General features: G+C 47.7%; 1 protein-coding gene across 1 annotated transcript in view; it reads left to right on the forward strand.

The window, feature by feature from the left end:
• The window catches only part of PDE4DIP (phosphodiesterase 4D interacting protein), a 1,984,767-nt gene that overhangs the window by 174,822 nt on the left and 1,783,318 nt on the right, over positions 1-26,627 (forward strand). Inside the window, exon 2 of the mRNA XM_075321961.1 lies at positions 23,361-23,437. Within this exon, the coding sequence (XP_075178076.1) occupies positions 23,361-23,437 (77 nt within the window). The remainder of the gene's footprint in view (positions 1-23,360; positions 23,438-26,627) is intronic.

The raw sequence follows: 26,627 nt of genomic DNA on the forward strand, positions 1-26,627 counted from the left end.
TTAGACGCGGAGAAAGCCTTCAACATTGTGAGGTGGTCATGGCTGGAACAGGTGTTAGAACACCTGGGCCTACACGGAGCTATTAGGAATTTTGTGAGGGCCCTTTATGCAAATCCTCAGGCAAGCGTGAGTACCCCGGCATTTCTGTCAAAAACATTTCCTTTGATGAAGGGAACCAGGCAAGGATGCCCGATGTCACCACTATTGTTTAACTTGGCTATTGAACCACTGGCTAGACGTTTGAATGAAGGGAGGTGGTTTGAAGGGATCAAGGTAGGGAGGAAGTCATTGCACTCAGCCTTATTTGCTGATGATATAGTCCTGTTCATGAGCAAACCTAAAACGCAATTGAGTAGAGTCATAGAACAAATTGAGGAGTTTGGGAGGTTAGCGGGGTTTAGACTTAACAAAAACAAATGTGAAATTCTCTTCTTGGACAGAAAGAGAGCAGAGGGTGAGAGGGGTGCATTATGTGACATAATACTTGGGAGTACAGGTTGGGAGGGATACAAAGACCATATATTCATTAAATTATTCCCCTTTGATCGAGAAAATTGAACATGAACTGCAAGGTTGGGCAAATTTTCCATTGACTCTTCTGGGAAGAAATCATCTAATAAAAATGATGAGCTTTTCCAAGCTTCTCTATCCAATGTAGACAATGCCATTGCTTCTTAAACACTCGGATGTGAACAGATTGACAAAAGCGTTCACACGTTTTTTATGGAAGGGATATAGGCTGAGGATTAGTGCCAAAAAGTTAATGTTGTCAACGGAAAAAGCAGGGATCAGACTACCAAACATCAGGGGGTACAATCTGGCCTGTATCTTCAGACATGTAGTCAATTGGATTAGACAAACAAGTTGGTATTCTGACTGGGATATAGAGGCTGAATTTTGTAAGCCTTGGGACCTGAGTTCAATCCTACATATTTGCAAATTTGCCGGCCAATATTAAGCACTCACTGATTTGTAGAGACACAGTGATGACTTGGAAGGCGGTTAGGAAAAGGTTCGGGTTAGCCTGGAACATCTCCAAATTCCTTAATATATGGGCTTGTCCTGACTTTCCACAGGGAAGGGAAAATGATCTCTTTAAACAGTGGAGGGAAAAAGAGATTAGATCTCTAAAAAACCTGATGCATGATACAGGACGGAGACGGAGATGAATGACGTGTGTGGAGTTGAGAGCAAAGTATGACTTGCGCCAATTCCAGACTTTCCAGTTTGAACAGGTGAAACAAGGGATAATGAAGAAATTACATAACATAACTAACAAATATGAGGCAAATCAGATGGATGCGATCATATGAAGGGACATACATGCCACAAATATATCATGTCTTTATGGAAATATGAGAGAAGTGTTAAGGGGGCTTTACACGGTACGACCGATTGTGCAATTCCACAATCGATCGTACCCACCCTCGTCCTTTTTGCGTCACGGGCAAATCGCTGCCCGTGGCGCACAAAGTCGGTAACCCCCGTCACATGTACTTATGTGACGCCCTGGACAAGCCAGGGGTCACAGGTAATGACATCACCACACCCTACACTCCGGTTAGGTACACCTAAGCTAAACCAGAAATCCTTGTTGCCTTCCTCCAGGGGCTGATGTCCACACCAGGGGGTGGAGCCAGGCGGTTGGTCTCTGCCCACCAAGGAGTTCACAGTCCTGGAGGCAGGAAAACCAGGCAGTTGAGTTTTGGAGAGGAGAGAGATTAGGTTTGGAGTTTGAAGTAGAAGGAGGGAAAGTGGTAAAAGAGGAAAAGTGACAGTTTGAAAGCCTGAAGTTGGTCCGGGTGTGTGCCCCGGACCGAGACAGCAAGGTTAGCAGACGGCGGTGACCGTCTGCAGTGGAGGCTGATCGGAGTTGCCTTGAGGACCGTGGACGGGTGGTGGCCCGGCGGTACCGGACCGGTACACAAGGAGAAGCCAGCACCATTGGCAGGGGCCTTTCGGATCACGGCAAGGCTTGGAGTCGCCGTGAATTTGCCAAATCCGTCAGTGAAGGGGACCTCCGGGTCTCCAAACAACTAAGTCCCGATTGAAGGCAACAGTCCAACCGTATGAGAGAGACACCGCCACCGCCAAGGCACCAGTTTCTCAGGGCCAGCGCCTGCGGGCAAAGAGGGGCTCCTCCGGCCCATATCCAAGTCGGGGAGCGGGTTACCGGTGGGAATCCATCGCTACCAACAGAAGTACTAGGTGCAGGGAAAGAGACAGTCACCGTTAACTACCGGGGAAAAGCAACAGCAGCCGTCCGTGGGAACCGTCTTTCCAGCCGTGTGTTTTACCGAGAACTGTGTCAACGTCTCAGGCTGAGTGAGTACCACCGTGCCGTACGGCACAGCGCTGCCCCCGCGACCCTGCACCTCACCAGGCCCCTCACCCGGCCTGCCATCCATCCCTACGCCATCACTGGGCCCCGGGACAATCAATCCCCCACCCACGGAGGGGAGAAATAACAACAAAGCTGCTCCCTGTCACCGCTCCCGGGATCCCCGTACAGAGCAGCGGTGGTGTCCACACAATCACCACAACCGTGGGTGGCGTCACGGACAATAAATCCCCAAAACCAATCCCCTTTTCACTCACGGGCGAGGAGCGCCGCTCGAGTCCCCGGGATCCGGCACATCGCTCGAGCCACCGAGCAGCAGAGGCCGCAGCAGCAGCGTCAGCCGGACCCGAGCAGAGGGAGAGCGCAGCGTCCCCTCCTCCGCCCGCGACAACTTTGCGTCACGAACAGGATCTTACCGCTCTGCCGTCTGGTAGAGGTGCGCCTTGTTACCGCCGGAGGTGTCCGGCCAGAAAATTTCAGAAGCCGCCATCTTTGGCGCGAAAATTTCCCGCTCGAGCGTCTCCTTGATTAGTGGAGGCGCGAAAGCCAAATCTCCGCCCCGATAGAGGAGGAGCCGTAAAGAGGCTAAGGGGGACGAAATGGCGACTGGTCGCATGTAGCCGCGGCTATAAAAGCAGAGACGCCAGGACTCTGCAGCTATACTGGGTTCCTGGAAGGCTCGATTGCCAAGATGCACAGTCCGACCGCCAACGAGGACGCTCCCGCACCCGGCACGGCGATGTGGCTGAGAGACCAGACTGCCCTGTTGAATAACCGTCTGCAAGCCCATATGCAGCTCCTCCTAGAGGAGTGGGAGACCGACATTGCGGACGTAGTGGTTGCTATGCGGAGACGCGAGGTGGAAGAGGATTTGGAGGAGCGGGTAAGAGACCCACGCCCCTGTATTCCCGAGGGATCGGCCATTGAAGCTGAGGAGCCCGGCCTGCCTCCGCTCACCCTGCCTTTCTCCCCGCTACCAGTGTTAGCTGCTGCCACTCCGCCACTAGGCCCGCTACCTGCCCAACCGGTAGCGATACCCTGCCAATCCGCCCCGGCGGACCAACCGGCTGCAGACGCCCAAAACGTCCCTGAATTACTCCCGGGGGAACCGCTAGGACCGCGGCCCCTTAACAAAAATGTGCCAGAAGTCCCGGCAGTGATTGCACCAGACCCCGAGCCCAGGACCGGAGCATGGATGAAGGCCCGGGTGATTACGTTCCACCAACGTCAACAGGATCAGATCTTCCGAATGATGGAGCAGTGGACCAACGAGGTGGAGATGCTGATTGCAACTGCCCCGATGTACGGGAGGGGAACAGATGTAACAGAGTCGACTGGTGACCCACGTCCCTATGTCCTACCAGGATCGGCCGCTGCGGCTGAGGGGCCCGGCCTAGTCTCGACCTATGCATCACCCTTGCCGTCACTTATGGGACTCCTCAGTGTAAACTCGCTTGACCCGCTGCTCCGTGCTACTGCGGAAGGATCTGATGTGCAGGATGCTGGAGACCAGGAGGCTGCGGCAGCTGGCGGCAACCCGCCTGGCGCAGATGCAAGTGATGGTGACTCCAGCGACGCCGGCTCTGGTGTTGAACTCACCCCTGAAGGTGAGGAGGCAAGTGAGCATCTCCGCTATGTGGGGGAACCGGTAGTTTATTACACCGCGCGTAATGGTGGGAATGGATACCGGGCGCCCATGTCACAGCAAGCCTGTCACTGCATGTTTGATATGCTGGTGGCAGAGAACCCAGCAGACACAGAAGAGTCAGAGTAAAGGCAGCGGAGCACCGTTGTCACCGTCCCCGTTGGGACCATCCATGTGTGTTTAAAGTTTTGAGAGTTTTTGAAAATGAAAATGATTAACCGAAGTTAACCTGATTAGCCTGCTGATTGAACCGGTTGTTGCTGGCACCGTTGTCCCCTTGGGGACCCTTCAAACAGTTGCATAAAGAACTCTTTATGAACAAGCCCGTGAACTTGCAGGGCAACCACAAACTTGTGGGATGTAAATAATAATGTTGTTGTTGCAGCTTCCACCGTTGCCGCCTCCGGAGAGGCAGATTGGAGGGAGGGCCCGCAGTGGAGCAGGCTGGGGCCCAGCCACCACAGGAACCGGTGGCTACCCTCTGGGGGTCCCAGGGGCTCCCCATGGACGTGGGTCCCCTGGAAAGGACAGATCCTGCTCGGGTAACTTGGTGCAGGACTGGGGTCAAGGGGTGCTGCCTGTTTTCTTAGGGGCAGCATCAGGGCCAGGTTACTTGGGTGGGAGAGAGCGGAAGCCGTAACCGTTTGAAACCGTTTGCAACGTTTAAGGAAAGTGCCTCACGTTGTGGGATGATGTTAATATACTTGTATGTGTTTTTTATCTTTTACAGTTTAAAAAATAAAAATAAAACCGGTGTTGGACGGGCAGCGCGCGGACGGTCTGCATTTTGCTAAGGGGGAATGTGATGCCCTGGACAAGCCAGGGGTCACAGGTAATGACATCACCACACCCTACACCCCGGTTAGGTACACCTAAGCTAAACCAGAAATCCTTGTTGCCTTCCTCCAGGGGCTGATGTCCACACCAGGGGGTGGAGCCAGGCGGTTGGTCTCTGCCCACCAAGGAGTTCACAGTCCTGGAGGCAGGAAAACCAGGCAGTTGAGTTTTGGAGAGGAGAGAGATTAGGTTTGGAGTTTGAAGTAGAAGGAGGGAAAGTGGTAAAAGAGGAAAAGTGGCAGTTTGAAAGCCTGAAGTTGGTCCAGGTGTGTGCCCCGGACCGAGACAGCAAGGTTAGCAGACGGCGGTGACCGTCTGCAGTGGAGGCTGATCGGAGTTGCCGTGAGGACCGTGGACGGGCGGTGGCCCGGCGGTACCGGACCGGTACACAAGGAGAAGCCAGCACCATTGGCAGGGGCCTTTCGGATCCCGGCAAGGCTTGGAGTCGCCGTGAATTTGCCAAATCCGTCAGTGAAGGGGACCTCCGGGTTTCCAAACAACTAAGTCCCGATTGAAGGCAACAGTCCAACCGTATGAGAGAGACACCGCCACCTCCAGGGCACCAGTTTCACAGGGCCAGCGCCTGCGGGCAAAGAGGGGCTCCTCCGGCCCATATCCAAGCCGGGGAGCGGGTTACCGGTGGGAACCCATTGGAACCAACAGAAGTACTAGGTGCAGGGAAAGAGACAATCACCGTTAACTACCGGGGAAAAGCAACAGCAGCCGTCCGTGGGAACCGTCTTTCCAGCCGTGTGTTTTACCAAGAACTGTGTCATCGTCTCAGGCTGAGTGAGTACCACCGTGCCGTGCGGCACAGCGCTGCCCCCGTGACCCTGCACCTCACCAGGCCCCGCACCCGGCCTGCCATCGCCCCATCCTCCACCCCATGACTGGGCCCCGGGACAACCAACCCCTATCCACGGAGGGGAGAACTAACAACTCAGCTGCTCCCTGTCACCGCTCCCGGGATCCCCATACAGAGCAGCGGTGGTGTTACCAAAAATCACCACAACCGTGGGTGGCGTCATGGACAATAACCAAATTCCTTCCCCCACCACCAATTCACCCCTTTCACTCACGGGCGAGGAGCGCCGCTCGAGTCCCCGGGATCCGGCACACCGCTCGAGCCACCACCGAGCAGCGGCAGCCGTAGCAGCAGCGGCCGGACCCGAGCAGTGGGAAAGCGATGCGTCCCCTCCTCTGCCCGCGACACAACCTTACACTAGATAGTGGCCTGCTGCTACTAAAACACAGTCTGAGTGACAAAAACCAATACTAAAATAAAAGTGGTGCCAAACTATGTTTTCTTTTAGGGCTGAAAGACATTCACAACATCATTGTCGACTCCTCCAAGTGGTACTTTGTCCAATAAAGGTACCTTGCGTTTTTTAGACTTATAGAAAGAGCTATAGTGGGAAACTATTAACACAAGTTTACCAACCTGGCATCTGTGTTGTTCCACTGCCGGTACAAAAGGTCACGTTTCAGTGTTCACCTTCAAAAAATCAAACCCAAAAAATGGGGAAAAGAGGTGGTAAGGGCCGTGGACGAGGTGGTTGTGACAGTTGTGGTCGCCCAAGCAGTGTGACCAAGCCAAAGAAAAAGGTTCCTGCTTTATCTACCTCTGCCTTCCTATCCCAATTTTCTTCTCCACGTTTGAAAGCACTCTTGCGCCCTGAACAGTGCAAACAGGTAACGAGTTGGCTAGCAGAAAATGCCTCCAGTTACTTGTCGAGTAGCAAATCCCAAGGGTCCACACACACAGACTTGAGTAGCCCAGAGGCTGGGCCACAGTATTCTAAGGAAACATATGACACCAAAGCAGGTTACTCTAAGGAACTGTTTTCGGGACTGTTTGACCTTTCTCGCCTCTCACCGCGCAACACCACCAATGCACATGAGGCCGTGGTGTGCAGTGATGCATAGATCTTTGAGCACCCAAGGCCAGAAGAAAGCCATGTTGTTGGCCGTGACATGCTGGGAAAACAGGTGGAAGTGTTTGAGTATGATGAGACTCAGTTGCCCTCATGTCAGCCTGAAACCTCCATTCTTAAAGATGTTGACCTTCAGGAATGTGAAGACGACCTGGTCGATGATGAGGTGACTGATCCAACATGAACGGGTGGCATGGATTGTGAGAGCAACAGCGCAGAGGAACATGTAGCCATAGTCCGCAAAAGGCTGTAAGAGATAGGGTTTCGACCACTGCCACAGGTCAACCAACTGTGCACATGTCACCACCACCTGTGTCATCTCAGAGTCCAAGGGTCTGTGCTGCGATTGTGTGGGAGTTTTTTTCCAAGAGTCCTGCGGACCAAATGGTTGCCATTTTTCAAATCTGTCATACCAAGCTTAGCAGAGGCAGAAATACTTACATCTAGGGCACCTCCAGCATGAGAAACCATATGTTAGCCAAGCACACCACTAGGTGGTTGAAAGCTCTAGGTAAAAAACACGATTTCCAGACTCAAAACACTGCCACTTCCCCTGGGCTGCCTGCTTCCAAAACTCGTGTGCAAGAAGGTGGCGCTAATGCCTCCTTCTCCCAACCCGGTGTTGGCCACACTCAAACATCATCGACTACATCCGCTTCAGTGTCCCAGCATTACGTGTCCATAAACATCAAACGGGCTCTCACCAACACCATAACAGGGAAGGTCCACTTAACCACAGACACGTGAACAAGCGGAAGTGGACAGGGACGCTACTCTCACAGATGGCACACTGGGTGAAACTGGTGGCGGCTGCTACAGAGACTGAGCTGGCAACATCCCATATAATTCCCACACCCAAAATAGCGGGCCACACTTAAATCAGAGTTTTAGTTGCCTCATACACAGAAGCAACTCCCTCCTCCTCCTACTCTTCATCTGGCTCCTGTGTATCCTCCTCAACATCTGTAGGTGTCCAACCGTCAACATCATTGCCCAGCTGGGATCTTGGCAGCACTGCCTCGGCTAAGCGGCAACACACTCTACTGAAGCTCATGTGTATCAGTGACAAATCTCACACGGCACCTGAGCTTTTGAAAGCAATAACTGAGCAGACAGATGAGTGGCTTGCACTGCTGGACCACTGTCCAGAGATGGTATTGTGTGATGATGGTCGTAATCTGGTGGCGGCTTTAAAGCTTGGAAAGCTTGTACACTTTCCTTGTATAGCTCACATTTAAATTTAGTAGTTCAGCACTTTCTCAAAAAATACCCTGAGATACCAGACCTACTTACCAAGGTAAGACGTATTAGCGCCCATTTCCGCAAGACATCACCCTCTTTTGCTGCCTGGCAATGCTGCAGCAGCGCTTACACTTGCCTTGTCACAGACTAATATATGACCTCCCTACGAGATAAAATTCAACCTATCATATATTGGCTAGGATCCATGAGCAGCAGAGGGCAGTATCCCAATTCCAGCTGGAACATGCCCGTCAGACGCAGCAGCCAGACATAAGTATTGCAGAGGGGGTGTGGATTGCAGACATTTGTCAGGTCCTAGAGAATTTTGATTACTGTACCAACATTGTGAGCAGTAATGATGCTCTTATCAGCATTACCATTCCACTGATTTGTTAATTGAAACGCTCTCTGGATGGTCTGACTGACCAAAGTGTTAATGCACCCGAGGTGTCTGTGGATCCAGACTTCACAATGGTTCCTAGTAATCCACAGAACCTCGGTCAACAGGCTCAAGCCACCTTTGGTCAGCATCATGAGGATGAGGAGGATGATGAAGAACAGGAATGGTTTGAAGTTGATAACCAAGGGATTGACAACCCAAGCCTCAGGGCTGTCCAGCATGTATGGCCTGAGGAGGAGCAGGAGCAGGAGAGACAGACTGAGGAGGAGAGGAGGTTTAGGGAGACAGAGCATATTCTTAGCAGTGACACAGAAAGGTTTCCATTTCGGATTGTGGCACACATGGCACAGTTCATGTCATACTGCATTTCATATGACTGTCGGCTAGTTCACATTTTGGCAGACAACAAATACTGGTTATGTATCGTTCAGCAAGGGAAAAATAAAATGCACTAGATGGCGGCACCACACTGCAAACAGGAGGGAGTGTACTTACAGAGGTCCTGTGGAGTCTATGTCTTGTTGGGACGGGCGGTGCTCCCTCCGTGGGAAGTCCCAGGATTAGATGCAGATTCCAAAAAAGGCAAAAGTGACGGGGCACTCAGCCTTCAGTCCAAGATTTATTGTTCAAAACGAAATAATATAATGAACAAATCACAGCAAGGGAAGGGGAACGGTGAGGGAGAGCTCAACATACGACTGGCGTTTCACTCCAAATACGCGCTTCCACGGGTCCACTTCAAGTGGACCCGTGGAAGCGCGTAGTCGGCGTGAAACGGCCGTCGTCTGTTGAGCTCTCCCTTATCGCTCTCCCTCCCTTGCTGTTATTTGTTTGTTATTTCATTTTGAACAATAAATCTTGGACTGAAGGCTGAGTGCCCTGTGACTTCTACCTTTTTTGAAATACTGGTTATGTACCCTCCTTGACGCACGCTACAAAGACAAATTCGCTTTGTTACTTGTTGAGACAAATCAGGATTGTACTACGGAAACATTTTAGAGGGCTGTAGTGGACCAGTTAATGAAACGATTACCCTCAAATAATGCTGGTGTCAGAAGTAGCATGTCATCTCACACAACAGGATTACAAGACAGGGCTACAAATAGTAGAAGCAACACAGATGGGAGACTAATGTGTCAAAATTGGTCCATGTACCACAAACCGTCAACTTCGAATCAGATACCGGTTGGGGGAACTATGACAAGGAGGGAACACTTATGTAAATAGTGAGGGACTATGTAGGTGACCATATCAGCGTGCTTTCAGAGTCTACAGTTCCCATTAACTATTAGATTTCCAAGCTCAACACTTGGCCAGATCTTATACGCTTTGGAAGTGCTAGCTTGCCCTGCTGCGAGTGTGTTGTCTGAGCGTGTTTTCAGCTCAGTAGGGTCAATAATAACAGATACTCGCACATGACTATCCACGGAAAGTGCAGACAGTTTGACAATGATCAAAATGAACCATAGATGGATTGCCCCAGATTATCTCAGGCCGCCTGTTAACAAAACCCAATAATAACTGCAGTCCCAAAATTTGTATATCTTAAGTTCAAATAAGTTGCATTGTTTCTTATTCATGACTATTTTGTCTTCTATCATCTAATGAGATCACATGACTAATCTAACTTGTAATGCTGCTGCGATTTAATTGTTTGGCCCAATCACTCAGGGCAATATTTTTCAAGCCTTTGTACATTATGCACTGGCACAACCACTGTCGAGGCTACACTGTCTATAAAAATTGGTCAGGCAGTCTCTATTTGTGTTCTATATTGAAGCTGTGCTCCATGGTGTGTTACACATGGCCCCCGGCGGAAACAGAATATTTTTTAACTCCTTAGCATGTTATGCGCTGTGGCAAATCCTCCCAATTTTTTTTTAAAAAGCAGCTGGGAGTACCATTTGATGCTGTGCTCCATGGTGTCTGAACCATTTTCCCCTGGGGAAAATTAATTTTTTTAAATCCTCGGTGTTAGCTAGTGGATGAAGCCTGAGTTCCAGAGTGAAACAACTGCCACTTCCACGGAGCTGCATGCTTCACAAACTGCGGTCTAGTAAACAGGCGATGATACCTCCTGCTTCCAACCTGCTGTTGGCCAGATGCAATCATCATCAACAACATCACCTTTGATGTCCCAGTGTGGTGTTCTTTTGTCCATAAAACAGACATTACTCAATAATAATTATTATTATTTATTAATATTATAGCATCATTAATTTCATGGCGCTTTACAAGTGAAAAAGAGTATACATAAAAACTAGTACAACAACAGACTGGTACAGGAGGAGAGAGGACCCTGCCCACGAGGGCTCACAGTCTACAGGGAATAGGTGAGGGTACAATAGGTGATGATAGAGATGGTTGTACAGTGGTGTACTGGACTGATGGTTATTGTAGGTTGTAGGCTTGTCGGAAGAGGTGGATCTTCAGGTTCCTCTTGAAGCTTTTCATGATAGGAGAGAGTCTGATATGCTGGGGTAGAGCATTCCAGAGTATGGGGAGGCACGGGAGAAATCTTGTATGCAATTGTGGGAAGAGGAGATAAGAGAGGAGTAGAGAAGGAGATCTTGTGAGGATCTGAGGTTGCTTGCAGGTAGGTACCGGGAGACTAGGTCACAGATGTAAGGAGGAGACAGGTTGTGGATGGCTTTGTAGGTCATGGTTAATGTTTTGAACTGGAGTCTTTGGGCAATGGGAAGCCAGTGAAGGGATTGGCAGAGTGGTGAGGCTAGGGAATAGCGAGGGGAGAAGTGAATTAAGTGGGCTGCAGAGTTTAGGATAGATTAGAGGAGTGCAAGAGTGTTGGAAGGGAGGCCAGAGAGCAGGAGGTTGCAGTAGTTGAGGCGGGAGATGATGAGGGCATGTACTAATGATTTTGCTGATTCTTGGTTAAGGAAGGCACGGATGCGGGAGATATTTTTGAATTGTAGTCGGCATGAGGGGAAGAGGGCTTGGATGTGCAGCTTGAAGGATAGAGCAGAGTCGAGGGTTACTCCAAGGCAACAAGCTTATGAGACTGGGGAGAGTGAGCATCCATCAACTTTGATGGATAGGCTTGGTGGTGGAGTTGACTGAGGAGGAGGAAAGACAATGAATTCTGCTTTGTCCATGTTAATCTTTAGGAATCGCGCTGATAAGAAGGATGAAATAGCAGAGAGACATTGTGGGATTTTGGTTAATAAGGAGGTAATGTCAGGTCCAGAGAGGTAGATCTGAGTATCATCGGCATAGAGATGATACTGAAAGCCTTGGGACTCTATGCGCTGTTCCAGGCCAAATGTGAAGATGGAGAACAGCAGAGGTTTAAGAACTGAACTTTGGGGGATACCAACGGATAGAGGGTGGGATGAGGAGGTGGTGTGAGAGCGGGAGACGCTGAAAGTTTGTTCGGTTAGGTATGAAGAGATCCAAGATAGGGCCAAGTCTGTGATGCCCAGAGAGGAGAGAATCTGTAATAGGAGGGAGTGGTCTACTGCGTCTAAGGCAGAGGACAGGTCCAGGAGGAGGAGGAGGACAGAGTAGTGTTGCTTGGCTTTGGCAGTCAGTAGGTCTTTGGTGACTTTAGTTAGGGCAGATTCAGTAAAGTGATGCGGTCCGAAGCCAGATTGTAGCTGGTCAAAGAGGATGCAGGAGGAGAGGTATGAGGATAGCTCAAGATGGATATGCTGTTTCAGTAGTTTTAAGGCATAGGGGAGAAGAAATATGGGACAATAGCTAGGCACAGAGGATGGGTCAAGAGAGGGCTTTTTAAGGATGGGTAATTTGAATAGAATTTGAATAGCGGGCCACTGGAGCCGGTAGTGTTGGTGGACGAGGTCAAGGCCAACACACTAATGACATAGGTCATGCAGAAAACTATAAATGACTCCCGTCCCTCCCCAATGTATGTTAAAGTGCCCATCTGAGGGCCCTAAGAAGTCTGAGATTTAAGGACAGCCAGTGGCCCTTTCTACATTTGAATAGATGGCCACTGGAGCCGGTGGTGTTTGTGGAGGATGAGGGCAAGGCCAACATCCCAATGGGCACATTGTAGCTGACCCTTAGGCCGGCTTTGCACACTACGACATCGCAGGTGCGATGTCGGTGGGGTCAAATCGAAAGTGACGCACATCCGGCGTCACTTGCGATGTCGTAGTGTGTAAAACCTTTTTGATACGATGAACGAGCGCAAAAGCGTCGTTATCGTATCATCGGTGTAGTCTCCGACATTTCCATAATGCCGGTGCAGTGACAGGTAGGATGTTGTTCCTCGTTCCTGCGGCCGCATAAATCGCTGTGTGTAAAGCCGCAGGAGCGAGGAACATCACCTTACCTGCGTCCCAGCTGCAATGAGAAGGAAGAAGGTGGGCGGGATGTTTACATCCTGCTCATCTCTGCCCCTCCGTTGCTATTGGCCGCCTGCCGTGTGACGTCGCTGTGACGCCGCACGGCCCGCCCCCTTAGGAAGGAGGCGGTTCGCGGGCCAGATCGACGTCGCAGGACAGGTGAGTGCATGTGAAGCTAGCGTAACGACAATGTTCGCTACGCCAGCAATCACAAGATATCGCACGTGCGACGGGGGCGGGGACTATCGCATTCGACATCGCATCGGCATGTGATGTCGTAATGTGCAAAGACGGCCTTAAAAGTGCTGTCAAATATGTCCCGAAAAAGGAGGTGCGAGACAGACACCAATATAATGTATAAGTTAGAGCAGTTTCTAATCGAAAAGGGAGAAAAATGTAAAAAAGGAAAGTGTGAACATATGCTAAAGTGTTTTTTTTTTTTAGGTCGGGGCTTGATTTTACATTTTATTAAAGTGATAAAGCACTACAAACTGTTCCTTATCAATTTCCCCTCTTTTACTTTGGTTTGAGAGCTCTTCTGGCATCTATGTAAAAGCTGCGTGCTGCTCTGAGCAACTTATTCCAAGACACCAGAAATGCAGTCACGCACCTTCTACAGGCTGTGCCCATACTGTTTCTGCCTTTTCCCATCCATTTCAGCCTTTTCAGTCAACACTGCTCGCCGTTAGGTCCAACGTGAAATTATTTGAGTTTCCCATAGACTTACATTGCGCATCGAATATTCGCGAACAGTCGAATAGTGGCGATCTATTCATCGGATATTCACAAAGTCGAATATTTTGGTATTCGATCATCCCTAATTAAAACACAGAATTTTAATACCCGTACTGGATCCACCTACAAAATAAAATTCTTTATTAATTGTTGAATCACATATGTAATATATCAAGCCTTTTGTAAATGTCCAATAATTGTTATATAGGGGGTACCACCAGGATGCTGAAAAGAAGACTAGCAGAACATATATCAGTGGCCTCATCTGATTTCTCCTCTTTAATGTATTCGTGATTAGGCTGTTCAATAGTGATGGGCAAACCCGACCTGTAAAGTTTGGGGTCTGTACCGAACACATAGAGGCACTTTGCACACTACGACATCGCAGGTGCGATGTCGGTGGGGTCATGTCGAAAGTGACGCACTTCCGGCGTCACTCTCGACATCGTAGTGTGTAAATCCTAGATGATACGATTAACGAGCGCAAAATCGTCATAATCGTATCATCGGTGTAGTGTCGGGGAATTCCATAATTACGCTTCTGCGACGGTACGATGTTGTTCCTCGTTCCAGCGGCAGCACACATTGCTGTGTGTGAAGCCGCAGGAGCGGGGAACATCTCCTACCTGCGTCCTGCGGCTCACGCCGGCTATGCGGAAGGACAGAGGTGGGCGGGATGTTTACGTCCCACTCATCTCTGCCCCTCCGCTTCTATTGGCCGCCTGCCGTGTGACGTCGCTATGACGCCGCACGACCCGCTCCCTTAATAAGGAGGTGGGTCGCCGGCCAGATCGACGTCGCAGGGCAGGTGAGTGCATGTGAAGCTGCCATAGCGATAATGTTTGATACGGCAGCTATCACAAGATATCGCAGCTGTTACGGGGGAGGAACTATCGTGCTCGGCATCGCAAGCATCGGCTTGCGATGTCGTAGTGTGCAAAGTGCTCAATAGTGTTCGTGCACATGGTCCCGAACACAAGTTTTCTGGGAAACTCGTGTTACAATTCGGGTACAGTTCGGGTCCAGGGGCTGTAAAAAAAAGCACACTATTACAAAACATTATGATTATACACATCCTGCAGACTCTGTCTCCCGACCGCTTCTGCTTTTGGGTCCGATCATTAACTTCTGGCTGTATTCACTGCACTGATCGTCACTTGCCAGTCTTCGGCTGTTTTCGGTGATGATCACAGTGACGTCAGGGTTCACCCGAGTCCATGGCTGAGCCATGGACTCATACATTCTAGCATCTATCTAAGCTTTATGTCTGTATGCAGTTCCTGCCACATACGAATCTATGAGCTGCATTAAGGTTACTCCGACAGGCAGTTACAGACGCCCATTCTCTGTGCCAGGTCTGTGATTGCCTGACATTACAGTACTGTAAAAAAAAAAAATCATTAAAAAAAATGACATATCGCTCCGCAGTATTTTTGATTCTCAGCGCAGATAAAGCGGACGGCTACGGGCTGCCACCCCCATCTGCCTGGCTTTACCTTGGCTGGCAATCAGAATATGGGGAAGCCCATTAATTTTTTTTTTAATTATTTAAAAAAAATAATTTAAAAAAATTGCATGGGCTCCCACTGTATTTTGATTTCCAGTCTAGTAAAACCAGGCAGCTGTGCGCTGGGATTCTCCGCAGCCCGCAGCCACCCTTGGAAATGGTGCAGTTTGTTAACACCATTTCCTGGTGCTTTACCCAGTTCGTCCAACGGCCCTGATGGCGTGGCATGCTGGGTAGTAAAGGGGTTAATACCAGCTTTGTATTCTCAGTTGGTACTAAGCCCGAAATTCATGGTGTCACGCAAAATTAGACATGGTCACCATGAATTTTTAGTAAACAGTAAAAAGAAAAACACAACACAGACATTTTTTTTTTAATAGAAATTAAACAAAAAAAACATTTAGACTCCATCTTTATTATAAAAAAAATCCTTTGTCTGACGTAGTCCACAGGGAGAGCATTGTCAGCTCTGCTTCATCACTCTGTACAGACAAACATCTATACAGAGTGAGAAGCAGGCTGACAATGACAGTAACATTTCAATCCATGGACACGGGTGAACCTTGACGTTACCGCGAACACGGCCAAAAACAGCCGAAGACTGCTGAGTGCTAGCAGTGCAATGAATACAACCGGAAGTTAATGATCTGACCCGGAAGCAGAAGCGGCCAGGAGACAGTGGCTGAGTGGGTCTGCAGGACGTGTTGCCGGAGTGGTAAGTATAATGACAATGTTTATTATTAACTATATTTATTTTATAGATCCTCCCCACGCGCCTCATCCCATAACTGTAAAGTCCGAGTTCGGGGTTCGGACACAAGTTCGCATTATCCCAGAACCCGAACTCTAACATTGCAAAAAGTCTGGGCAAGTCTCCCAAACACGAACATCGGTGGGGGGTTCACCCATCACTACTGTTCAAACATTTTTTAGAGCGCCATAATGGTAATCTCTCCTGTTTAGCCATAATATGTTTAGAAAGAGTTTAAAAGACACTTAGAGGAGGTGATTGGCAGAAACATTTGTGTTATGGTCACCGAGAGGCGGCGACTGTCCAGGGGTGGACCCACTGGACCATGCAGTGGACTCCCCTGAGGAGGGGACTAGCAGTGAACCCCTATACAGGGACTGTGCGACACTTCCAACAGAAAGCCTAAATGCAAGGCAGCCAGGGACCATAGGGGGCAGTCTCTTAAGGCTTCTTCACACGCAACGATATCGCTAATGAGATATCGCTGGGGTCACAGAATTCGTGACGCACATCTGGCCTTGTTAGCGACTTCATTGCGTGTGACACCTACGAACGACCGCTAATGATCAAAAATACTCACCTAATCGTTGATCGTTGACACGCCGTTCATTTTAAAAAAATCGTTGCTGCGGCTGGAGGCAGGTTGTTCGTCGTTCCTGAGGCAGCACACATCGCTACATGCGAGACCCCAGGAACGACGAACAGCAGCATTCCTGTGTCCTCCGGCAATGAGGTGGGCATGTCGTTAATGCGGCTGGTCTCCGCCCCCCTGGCTTCTATTGGCGGGCTGCTGTGTGACATTGCTGTGACGGCGCATAAACCGCCCCCTTAAAAAAGAGGTTGTTCGCCGCCCACAGCGACGTTGCTAGATAGGTAAGTACATGTTACGCGTCCTAGCGATATTGTAGGTCACGGACAGCGATTTGCCCGTGACGCACAAACGACGGGGGTGAGTGCTTTCACGAGCGACATCACTAGCGATGTCGCTGCTTGTAAAGCAGCCTTTAGGACAAGTAAGATCACAATGTCCAGTACAGGAAAGCCCAGATATGGCGGCACAGAGGTGAAGGCTCCAACAAGATGGCACTGTGATGTAGGTTCAGACATAACGGCACTCTGGTGATGGTTAAGAGGAGACAGCACTTGTGGCAATGGGTCCGACGTGGCGGCACACTGTTGATGGTTCAGACGTGACAGAACTTGTGGCGATGGCTCAGACGTGGCGGCACTCTGGAGATGGTTCAGAAGTGTTGGCACACAGATGGAGAGCAGGCTCTATGATGACACAGAGGTTAGGAACACTGACTGGAACAAGGCAGGACTAGACACAGAGTCGTATGAGGACCTGAGAACTAGCAATGCACTATTAGCAACATTGCTCAGTTGCCTCCTGTCAGGGGAGGCGGATTTAAATACATTTAGGGTAATGAGTGACCTCAGGAACGATTTCCGGGTAATGGGGTACCGAACCTTTAAGAAAGGGGGCATGGCCGCGCGCGCACTATAGGGACAGACACAGAAACAGAGCGTGTGGCCTGGGAGTATGAGGAGGTCGTGGTAGGGCCCATAGGTGAGGAGACTATGGAGCTGAGGTGGGAGGAAGGACACCCCCGCTGAAGACTGGGAGCGGTGGCGCGCGTGGAGCCAGGCTGGAACCAGACAGTTGGGAGGAGGGGCACCCCCTCGGGACCCAAAGGAGACGGGAGCTAAATTTTGTTTACTGAAGAAGCTGGATAGATTCTTCTAACACTAGATGCACGAGTGCCCGCAAGTTTAAATTACAGCAATGATTTATTACAGAATTTTTAGAAAAGATATAAGCATTCTGCGGTATTATTTTTTTATACATCAGTTTCTTCACATTTCTTTTTTGTATCTATCTGTAAAATTCTTTTATTCTGTTATTTGATTCTTAATTATAATTAATCTGCCCTGGTTTGGGTGTTTCTTTTGCCGATTGTGGTACTAATTACATATATATGGAATTTGTATGCTGTGTTTCACCTATGACTAAGCACTGGCTCACAGTCTGAAATGCATAAGGTTTTCTAGGTTACATATACCCCAATTTTAATGGCATTTATGTATTTTTTTATTATTTTCTAATAAATGATGTTTTAGTTTACATTTTTTCATTTTTTTTTGTGCTGGTCTTTACAATTTTCTTGTCTTTCAATTTGTCAGTTGACACTGGGATTGCCGTCCCAGTTTTTATTTGTGTACCTTCATGAGGATTATTATTCTGACATTACAGTAAGCTGAAAACATTTTTTTTCTTCTGTCTACCTAACAGCAACTCCTCAGACAATTTGAGAAGAAATGCGCCTTTTGTTTTATCAGCACACCCACTCATGGTTCTTAAGACCCCGTTACACGCTACGATTTATCTGACAATATGTCGTCGGGGTCACGGTTTTTGTGACGCATTTCCGTCATAGTTGGCGACGTCGTTGCGTGTGACACCTACAAGCGACTTTGAACGATCTTAAAAATAGTGAAAATCGTTGATCGTTGACACGTCGTTCAGTTTCAAAATATTGTTAGTCGTTTCGAACACAGCAGACAAATTGCTTCGTTTGACACACTGCCATTACAGTACTGTAAAAAAAAAAAATCATTAAAAAAAATGACATATCGCTCCGCAGTATTTTTGATTCTCAGCGCAGATAAAGCGGACGGCTACGGGCTGCCACCCCCATCTGCCTGGCTTTACCTTGGCTGGCAATCAGAATATGGGGAAGCCCATTAATTTTTTTTTTAATTATTTAAAAAAAATAATTTAAAAAAATTGCATGGGCTCCCGCTGTATTTTGATTTCCAGTCTAGTAAAACCAGGCAGCTGTGCGCTGGGATTCTCCGCAGCCCGCAGCCACCCTTGGAAATGGTGCAGTTTGTTAACACCATTTCCTGGTGCTTTACCCAGTTCGTCCAACGGCCCTGATGGCGTGGCATGCTGGGTAGTAAAGGGGTTAATACCAGCTTTGTATTCTCAGTTGGTACTAAGCCCGAAATTCATGGTGTCACGCAAAATTAGACATGGTCACCATGAATTTTTAGTAAACAGTAAAAAGAAAAACACAACACAGACATTTTTTTTAATAGAAATTAAACAAAAAAAACATTTAGACTCCATCTTTATTATAAAAAAAATCCTTTGTCTGACGTAGTCCACAGGGAGAGCATTGTCAGCTCTGCTTCATCACTCTGTACAGACAAACATCTATACAGAGTGAGAAGCAGGCTGACAATGACAGTAACATTTCAATCCATGGACACGGGTGAACCTTGACGTTACCGCGAACACGGCCAAAAACAGCCGAAGACTGCTGAGTGCTAGCAGTGCAATGAATACAACCGGAAGTTAATGATCTGACCCGGAAGCAGAAGCGGCCAGGAGACAGTGGCTGAGTGGGTCTGCAGGACGTGTTGCCGGAGTGGTAAGTATAATGACAATGTTTATTATTAACTATATTTATTTTATAGATCCTCCCCACGCGCCTCATCCCATAACTGTAAAGTCCGAGTTCGGGGTTCGGACACAAGTTCGCATTATCCCAGAACCCGAACTCTAACATTGCAAAAAGTCTGGGCAAGTCTCCCAAACACGAACATCGGGGGGAGGTTCACCCATCACTACTGTTCAAACATTTTTTAGAGCGCCATAATGGTAATCTCTCCTGTTTAGCCATAATATGTTTAGAAAGAGTTTAAAAGACACTTAGAGGAGGTGATTGGCAGAAACATTTGTGTTATGGTCACCGAGAGGCGGCGACTGTCCAGGGGTGGACCCACTGGACCATGCAGTGGACTCCCCTGAGGAGGGGACTAGCAGTGAACCCCTATACAGGGACTGTGCGACACTTCCAACAGAAAGCCTAAATGCAAGGCAGCCAGGGACCATAGGGGGCAGTCTCTTAAGGCTTCTTCACACGCAACGATATCGCTAATGAGATATCGCTGGGGTCACAGAATTCGTGACGCACATCTGGCCTTGTTAGCGACTTCATTGCGTGTGACACCTACGAACGACCGCTAATGATCAAAAATACTCACCTAATCGTTGATCGTTGACACGCCGTTCATTTTAAAAAAATCGTTGCTGCGGCTGGAGGCAGGTTGTTCGTCGTTCCTGAGGCAGCACACATCGCTACATGCGAGACCCCAGGAACGACGAACAGCAGCATTCCTGTGTCCTCCGGCAATGAGGTGGGCATGTCGTTAATGCGGCTGGTCTCCGCCCCCCTGGCTTCTATTGGCGGGCTGCTGTGTGACATTGCTGTGACGGCGCATAAACCGCCCCCGTAAAAAAGAGGTTGTTCGCCGCCCACAGCGACGTTGCTAGATAGGTAAGTACATGTTACGCGTCCTAGCGATATTGTAGGTCACGGACAGCGATTTGCCCGTGACGCACAAACGACGGGGGTGAGTGCTTTCACGAGCGACATCACTAGCGATGTCGCTGCTTGTAAAGCAGCCTTTAGGACAAGTAAGATCACAATGTCCAGTACAGGAAAGCCCAGATATGGCGGCACAGAGGTGAAGGCTCCAACAAGATGGCACTGTGATGTAGGTTCAGACATAACGGCACTCTGGTGATGGTTAAGAGGAGACAGCACTTGTGGCAATGGGTCCGACGTGGCGGCACACTGTTGATGGTTCAGACGTGACAGAACTTGTGGCGATGGCTCAGACGTGGCGGCACTCTGGAGATGGTTCAGAAGTGTTGGCACACAGATGGAGAGCAGGCTCTATGATGACACAGAGGTTAGGAACACTGACTGGAACAAGGCAGGACTAGACACAGAGTCGTATGAGGACCTGAGAACTAGCAATGCACTATTAGCAACATTGCTCAGTTGCCTCCTGTCAGGGGAGGCGGATTTAAATACATTTAGGGTAATGAGTGACCTCAGGAACGATTTCCGGGTAATGGGGTACCGAACCTTTAAGAAAGGGGGCATGGCCGCGCGCGCACTATAGGGACAGACACAGAAACAGAGCGTGTGGCCTGGGAGTATGAGGAGGTCGTGGTAGGGCCCATAGGTGAGGAGACTATGGAGCTGAGGTGGGAGGAAGGACACCCCCGCTGAAGACTGGGAGCGGTGGCGCGCGTGGAGCCAGGCTGGAACCAGACAGTTGGGAGGAGGGGCACCCCCTCGGGACCCAAAGGAGACGGGAGCTAAATTTTGTTTACTGAAGAAGCTGGATAGATTCTTCTAACACTAGATGCACGAGTGCCCGCAAGTTTAAATTACAGCAATGATTTATTACAGAATTTTTAGAAAAGATATAAGCATTCTGCGGTATTATTTTTTTATACATCAGTTTCTTCACATTTCTTTTTTGTATCTATCTGTAAAATTCTTTTATTCTGTTATTTGATTCTTAATTATAATTAATCTGCCCTGGTTTGGGTGTTTCTTTTGCCGATTGTGGTACTAATTACATATATATGGAATTTGTATGCTGTGTTTCACCTATGACTAAGCACTGGCTCACAGTCTGAAATGCATAAGGTTTTCTAGGTTACATATACCCCAATTTTAATGGCATTTATGTATTTTTTTATTATTTTCTAATAAATGATGTTTTAGTTTACATTTTTTCATTTTTTTTTGTGCTGGTCTTTACAATTTTCTTGTCTTTCAATTTGTCAGTTGACACTGGGATTGCCGTCCCAGTTTTTATTTGTGTACCTTCATGAGGATTATTATTCTGACATTACAGTAAGCTGAAAACATTTTTTTTCTTCTGTCTACCTAACAGCAACTCCTCAGACAATTTGAGAAGAAATGCGCCTTTTGTTTTATCAGCACACCCACTCATGGTTCTTAAGACCCCGTTACACGCTACGATTTATCTGACAATATGTCGTCGGGGTCACGGTTTTTGTGACGCATTTCCGTCATAGTTGGCGACGTCGTTGCGTGTGACACCTACAAGCGACTTTGAACGATCTTAAAAATAGTGAAAATCGTTGATCGTTGACACGTCGTTCAGTTTCAAAATATTGTTAGTCGTTTCGAACACAGCAGACAAATTGCTTCGTTTGACACACTGCCAATGATGAACAACATCGTTAGTGCGTCCGTCATCAGCAACGCGGGCATGTCGTTATGAGCAATGCTCCACGCCTCCTCCGCTCTGATTGGTGGTACCAACTGCGTTCTGATTTGGCAGGCAAGGTTGATAAGGCGTATGATGCAGAGTTGTACCCCCTGATTGGAGGAGCCATATCAACATTATGTTTAAAAGACCCCACTTTTTACGTGCCAGACTCTTTGACATCTTAGGCATGTGAGGGCTGGCAATAAGGACCTGATATACACGTTGCACTATGTCCCCTGAAGAGTTGATGTGGACGAAATGCGTCGGGACACCAACAGGGTCAGCTTAGGGGTCCATCTATGCAATATTAGATGTGGTCCGTCCTTGTCAGGACGGAAGTCTGGGGCGGCAGGTAATTTTGTTATTTTTGGCCTCCTGGTTGGATAGGGCCATATTATTAATATATTCTTGTGTCTGACCATTGTCAGCACCAGTATGAAACAATAACATATTTTTTTAGGTATATTCATTTCTTATGCTAAGTTTTTCTATCAAATTGGACCGTTGTCCTTTGACCTTGGCACTATCACTTCATTTGTTTTGTTTGTTGTGTTTTTTTCCTAATTTTGTTTGACCTAGTGGCCACCACTATGTATATCTGAATACAGCACGGTCTGCTGAATAATTGACTGGGTATTTATGTAATCAATCACGCATGGTGATGGCTTTGTGAGCTGTTGTTTCATGATCTAGAGGAACTTGTGTTCTTCTTTTTAGATCAATACTAATAAAGGATTGAATTTTATTGCTGATGTATACATGGTTGATGAGGCGGACACAAAAAGGCGTAAAGCAGTGTTTCTCAACTCCAGTCCTCAAGACCCACCAACAGATCATGTTTTCAGGTTTTCCTCAATCAGGTTTTCAGGATTTCCTTAATGTTGCACAGGTGATGGAATTATTCCCTGTCTAACATTGAGGAAAACCTGAAAACATGATCTGTTGGTGGGTCTTGAGGACTGGAGTTAAGAAAAACTGGCGTAAAGGATGCCACACATACACAAAACAGATCACGCGTGCGGCACCGGTGGTTGCGTCACATGGGGCAGCTGCAAATGCTGCCTTTTATTTCACAGACAACCAATCACGTAACAGAAGACTGGAGGAGATTCTGACAGTATGGAAGTTGGGCCGTGTAGAGGGCGAGGCAATCACACACCAGGGTGTATGCTATGGTCAATTATATGCCTCTGTTATTGCCGGAATCGTTGGGAGTAATGCTGTGTGACAGTGTCCACACGACTGCCTTGGTCAAACAATATATCGCTGAACCTTGTAGCGTCGTTTGTGAGATGGGTACATTTGACCGCTACAAAACGACCTATGAGCGATCTCGGCAAATTGTAGCAATGATCTGGGCGTGTCACATCGCTAACGAGATCGCTAGCGATATCGTTGTGTGTAAAGCGACCTTTAGTCTCTCTCAATGACAGGCCAATAAACCTTTGTTATGATTGGATGAAACTACTTTCGGCAGCTTTATCTTTACTTGTAATTTGTCAATTGTTGTTTTTTCATGTTTTCCTCTTCAGAATATTGAACTCAAAGTGGAAGTTGAAAGCTTGAAACAAGAACTTCTGGAGAAGCATCAGCTCCTAGAGAAAATAAGGTACTTTATCTTCATTATTGTGCATACTATATTCTATCTGAAAAGCTGCAAAGCCTTTTTCTTAATTCTTAGTTATTCATTTTTCTTATAATTAGTCCATCTACAGCTAACCAACATGTGTATAAGACTTGCCTTTGTTTTTCGGTCAGAACAGTGGATCATAAGTTGGTACTGTTTTCTTGCAGCACTGAAGTCATAGGTTGTAAATTAATAAAGAACTTCTACATAGAGTGTCCATGTTCTCTACGAGTCTATATAGGTTTACTGGTTTCCTCCCACTTAGGAGTCAGAAAAACGAGCTGCTTTAGCAGACTTTGTCTGGCCGTGCAGTGGCCTCCTGAGGTCTCTTAAAATTCCAACCACATAATAGAAAGTAATTGATAAAAAAAATATTGCAAATTGTTTTTAGCATGACTAGATCAAAATCTGAATTTAGAATCCACAACAAATAAAAATACAATGCATGAAACAGAGTTCTACAAAAGATCCAAAGTTTATCAACATAAAACATTTATTTTGCCCAAAACGTGTTGATCATAATTAGAGAACAGCAATGACTGTAGCACGGAGAAAGATAAGTGAATTTTCTGAAGGTAACAGTCACCAATCAGTAGGAAGTGTACAGGCCTTTGCTTTGAAAGACTGCAGCACATCTGCAGCAACAGGACATCACTAGTCTCTCACACTGCTCTGGTGGGATTTTTGTCCACTCTTCTTCCAGTCTCTTCCACAGTTCTTTGACTGTTGTACGTTTCTTGGCCATAACTTTGTCACCAAAGATTTTCCAGAGGTCTACTGATTGGGTTTAGATCAGGAATCTGGGCTGGCCATTTCATTGTTTCAATGTTTTCTGTTTCAAGGAAGTGCTTTACTCATTTTGCTTTGTGACAGGGGGCGTTGTCCGGCATGAAAATTACTGGCTAATGAGTAATGAATGCAAGTAAGGAACCACGGTGTTGTTGAAGAAGGTACACACTTGTATTCACTGCCATGTAGCTGTATGAGAAGTTTTCAGTCACTTTGGAACAGCACTCCATTTTTGCAAAGTCAGTGGAAACTTCAAAGTTAGGCTACCAGTTACATAGGTTTTGTCAAATAATTAAGGACACCGATAACTTGCAGGTATCTGAAAATATTCTGCAATTTTGATCAATGTTCTTTATTTAGCTCATTTACATTTTTATTATGTACTTTGAAATAAATTAAATTTATGAAATAAACTTAAAATACTGCCAATTTCCTCATGTTAGGATATCACATAGGACTACACAATGACAGCAATATTTAGGAAATTGTGTGTTGTTCTCTCACTTTGATCTCTAGTGTGTTATTTGAACTCTAAGGGCGGCTTTGCACGTTGCGACATCGCAAGCCGATGCTGCGATGTCGCACGCGATAGTCCCCGCACCCGTCGCAGGTACGATATCGTGTGATAGCTGGCGTAGCGAAAATTATCGCTATGCCAGCTTCACATGCACTCACCTGACCTGCGACTCTCGCTCTGGCCGGCAACCCGCCTCCTTCCTAATGGGGCGGGTCGTGCGGCATCATAGCGACGTCACACGGCAGGCGCCAATAGCGGCGGAGGGGCGGAGATGAGCAGGATGTAAACATCCCGCCCACCTCCTTCCTTCCGCATATCCTACGGAAGCCGCGGTGACACCGGTAGGAGATGTTCCTCGCTCCTGCGGCTTTACACACAGCGATGTGTGCTGCCGAAGGAGTGAGGAACAACATCAGACCGTCGCGTCAGCGTAATTATGGATTACGCCGACGCTGCACCAATGATACGATTATGACGATTTTGCGCTCGTTAATCGTATCATCTAGGCTTTACACACTACGATGTCGCATGCGATGCCAGATGTGCGTCACTTTCAATTTGACCCCACCGACATCGCACCTGCGATGTCGTAGTGTGCAAAGCCCGCCTAAGGGTATGTTCACACATCAGGTTTTTGCTGTGCGGCACAATCCGGTGCTTTGCGTGAAAAACGCATCGGTTTTTTTGCCGCCGGTTGCGTTTTTTCCTCATAGACTTTTATTAGCGCCGGATTGTGCCACATGTACTTGCGTTTTGATCCGGTTTTTGCCGAATGCGGCAAAAATCGTCACTCCGGCGGCCGCACAGGACGCAGAGAGGAACGTTTTTTGCCAGCGGCAAAAAACTGCATAGCGGCGCTGTGCGGCATGGTGCATAATGAAAGTCTATGCGCGTCGGATTCAGTGGCATGCGTCAAACGCCGGAAGCATGTACCATATCCGGTTTTACTTCTGAGCATGCCCAGAAGTGATATAAATTCATTGCTTGTCAGAAAATCACTCACTCACTTTCTCTCAAACTCTCTCACTCACTGACTCATTCACTCACTGATCACCGGCGCGGCGCTGCACAGCTGTCACAAAGCTCTGGTGGCTTCTCCTGATTTGAAAATGCCGACCTCCCATTATTGAATCGCATATTCACTGCTTCCACTGTCCACCGGCGCCTATGATTAGTTGCAGTCAGACACACCCCCACGCTGAGGGACAGCTGTCACACTGCAACCAATCACAGCCGCTGGTGGGCGGGTCTATATCTTGCAGTAAAATAAATAAATATAAATTAAAAAAAAAACGGCGTGCGGTCCCCCCAATTTTGATACCAGCCAAGATTAAGCCACATGGCTGAAGGCTCGTATTCTCAGGAAGGGGAGCTCCACATTATGGGGAGCCCCCCAGCCTAAAAATATCAGCCAGCAGCCATCCGGAATTGCCGCATCCATTAGATGCGACAGTTCCTGGACTCTACCCGGCTCATCTCGAATTGCCCTGGTGCGGTGGCAGTCGGGGTAATAAGGGGTTACTCATGGCAGGCGTCTATGAGACACCCCCAATGATTAACCTGTAAGTGAAAGTAAATATACAATGTTCTCAGTGAGAGGAGCAAAATTATAATCTTGTGATACCTTTTAATGGCTAACTAAAATAAAATAAAGCGATGTTACAAAGCAAGCTTTCGAGACATCTCAGGTCCCTTCATCAGGCATGGTATGACAAAATATCTGAAGAAACACAAATATATGCACAAACAGAGCAGAGGGATGAAATAATAAAAGACATTTAAATAAACACTGAGCTTAGAAAGTGAATCCTTAATTAGCTTTGATTAGTGGTGTGAGAGTTTTATCAAAGCTAATTAAGGATTCAC

This window comes from Anomaloglossus baeobatrachus, chromosome 8 (genome assembly GCF_048569485.1).
Source record: "Anomaloglossus baeobatrachus isolate aAnoBae1 chromosome 8, aAnoBae1.hap1, whole genome shotgun sequence".
NCBI classification, from domain to species: domain Eukaryota; kingdom Metazoa; phylum Chordata; class Amphibia; order Anura; family Aromobatidae; genus Anomaloglossus; species Anomaloglossus baeobatrachus.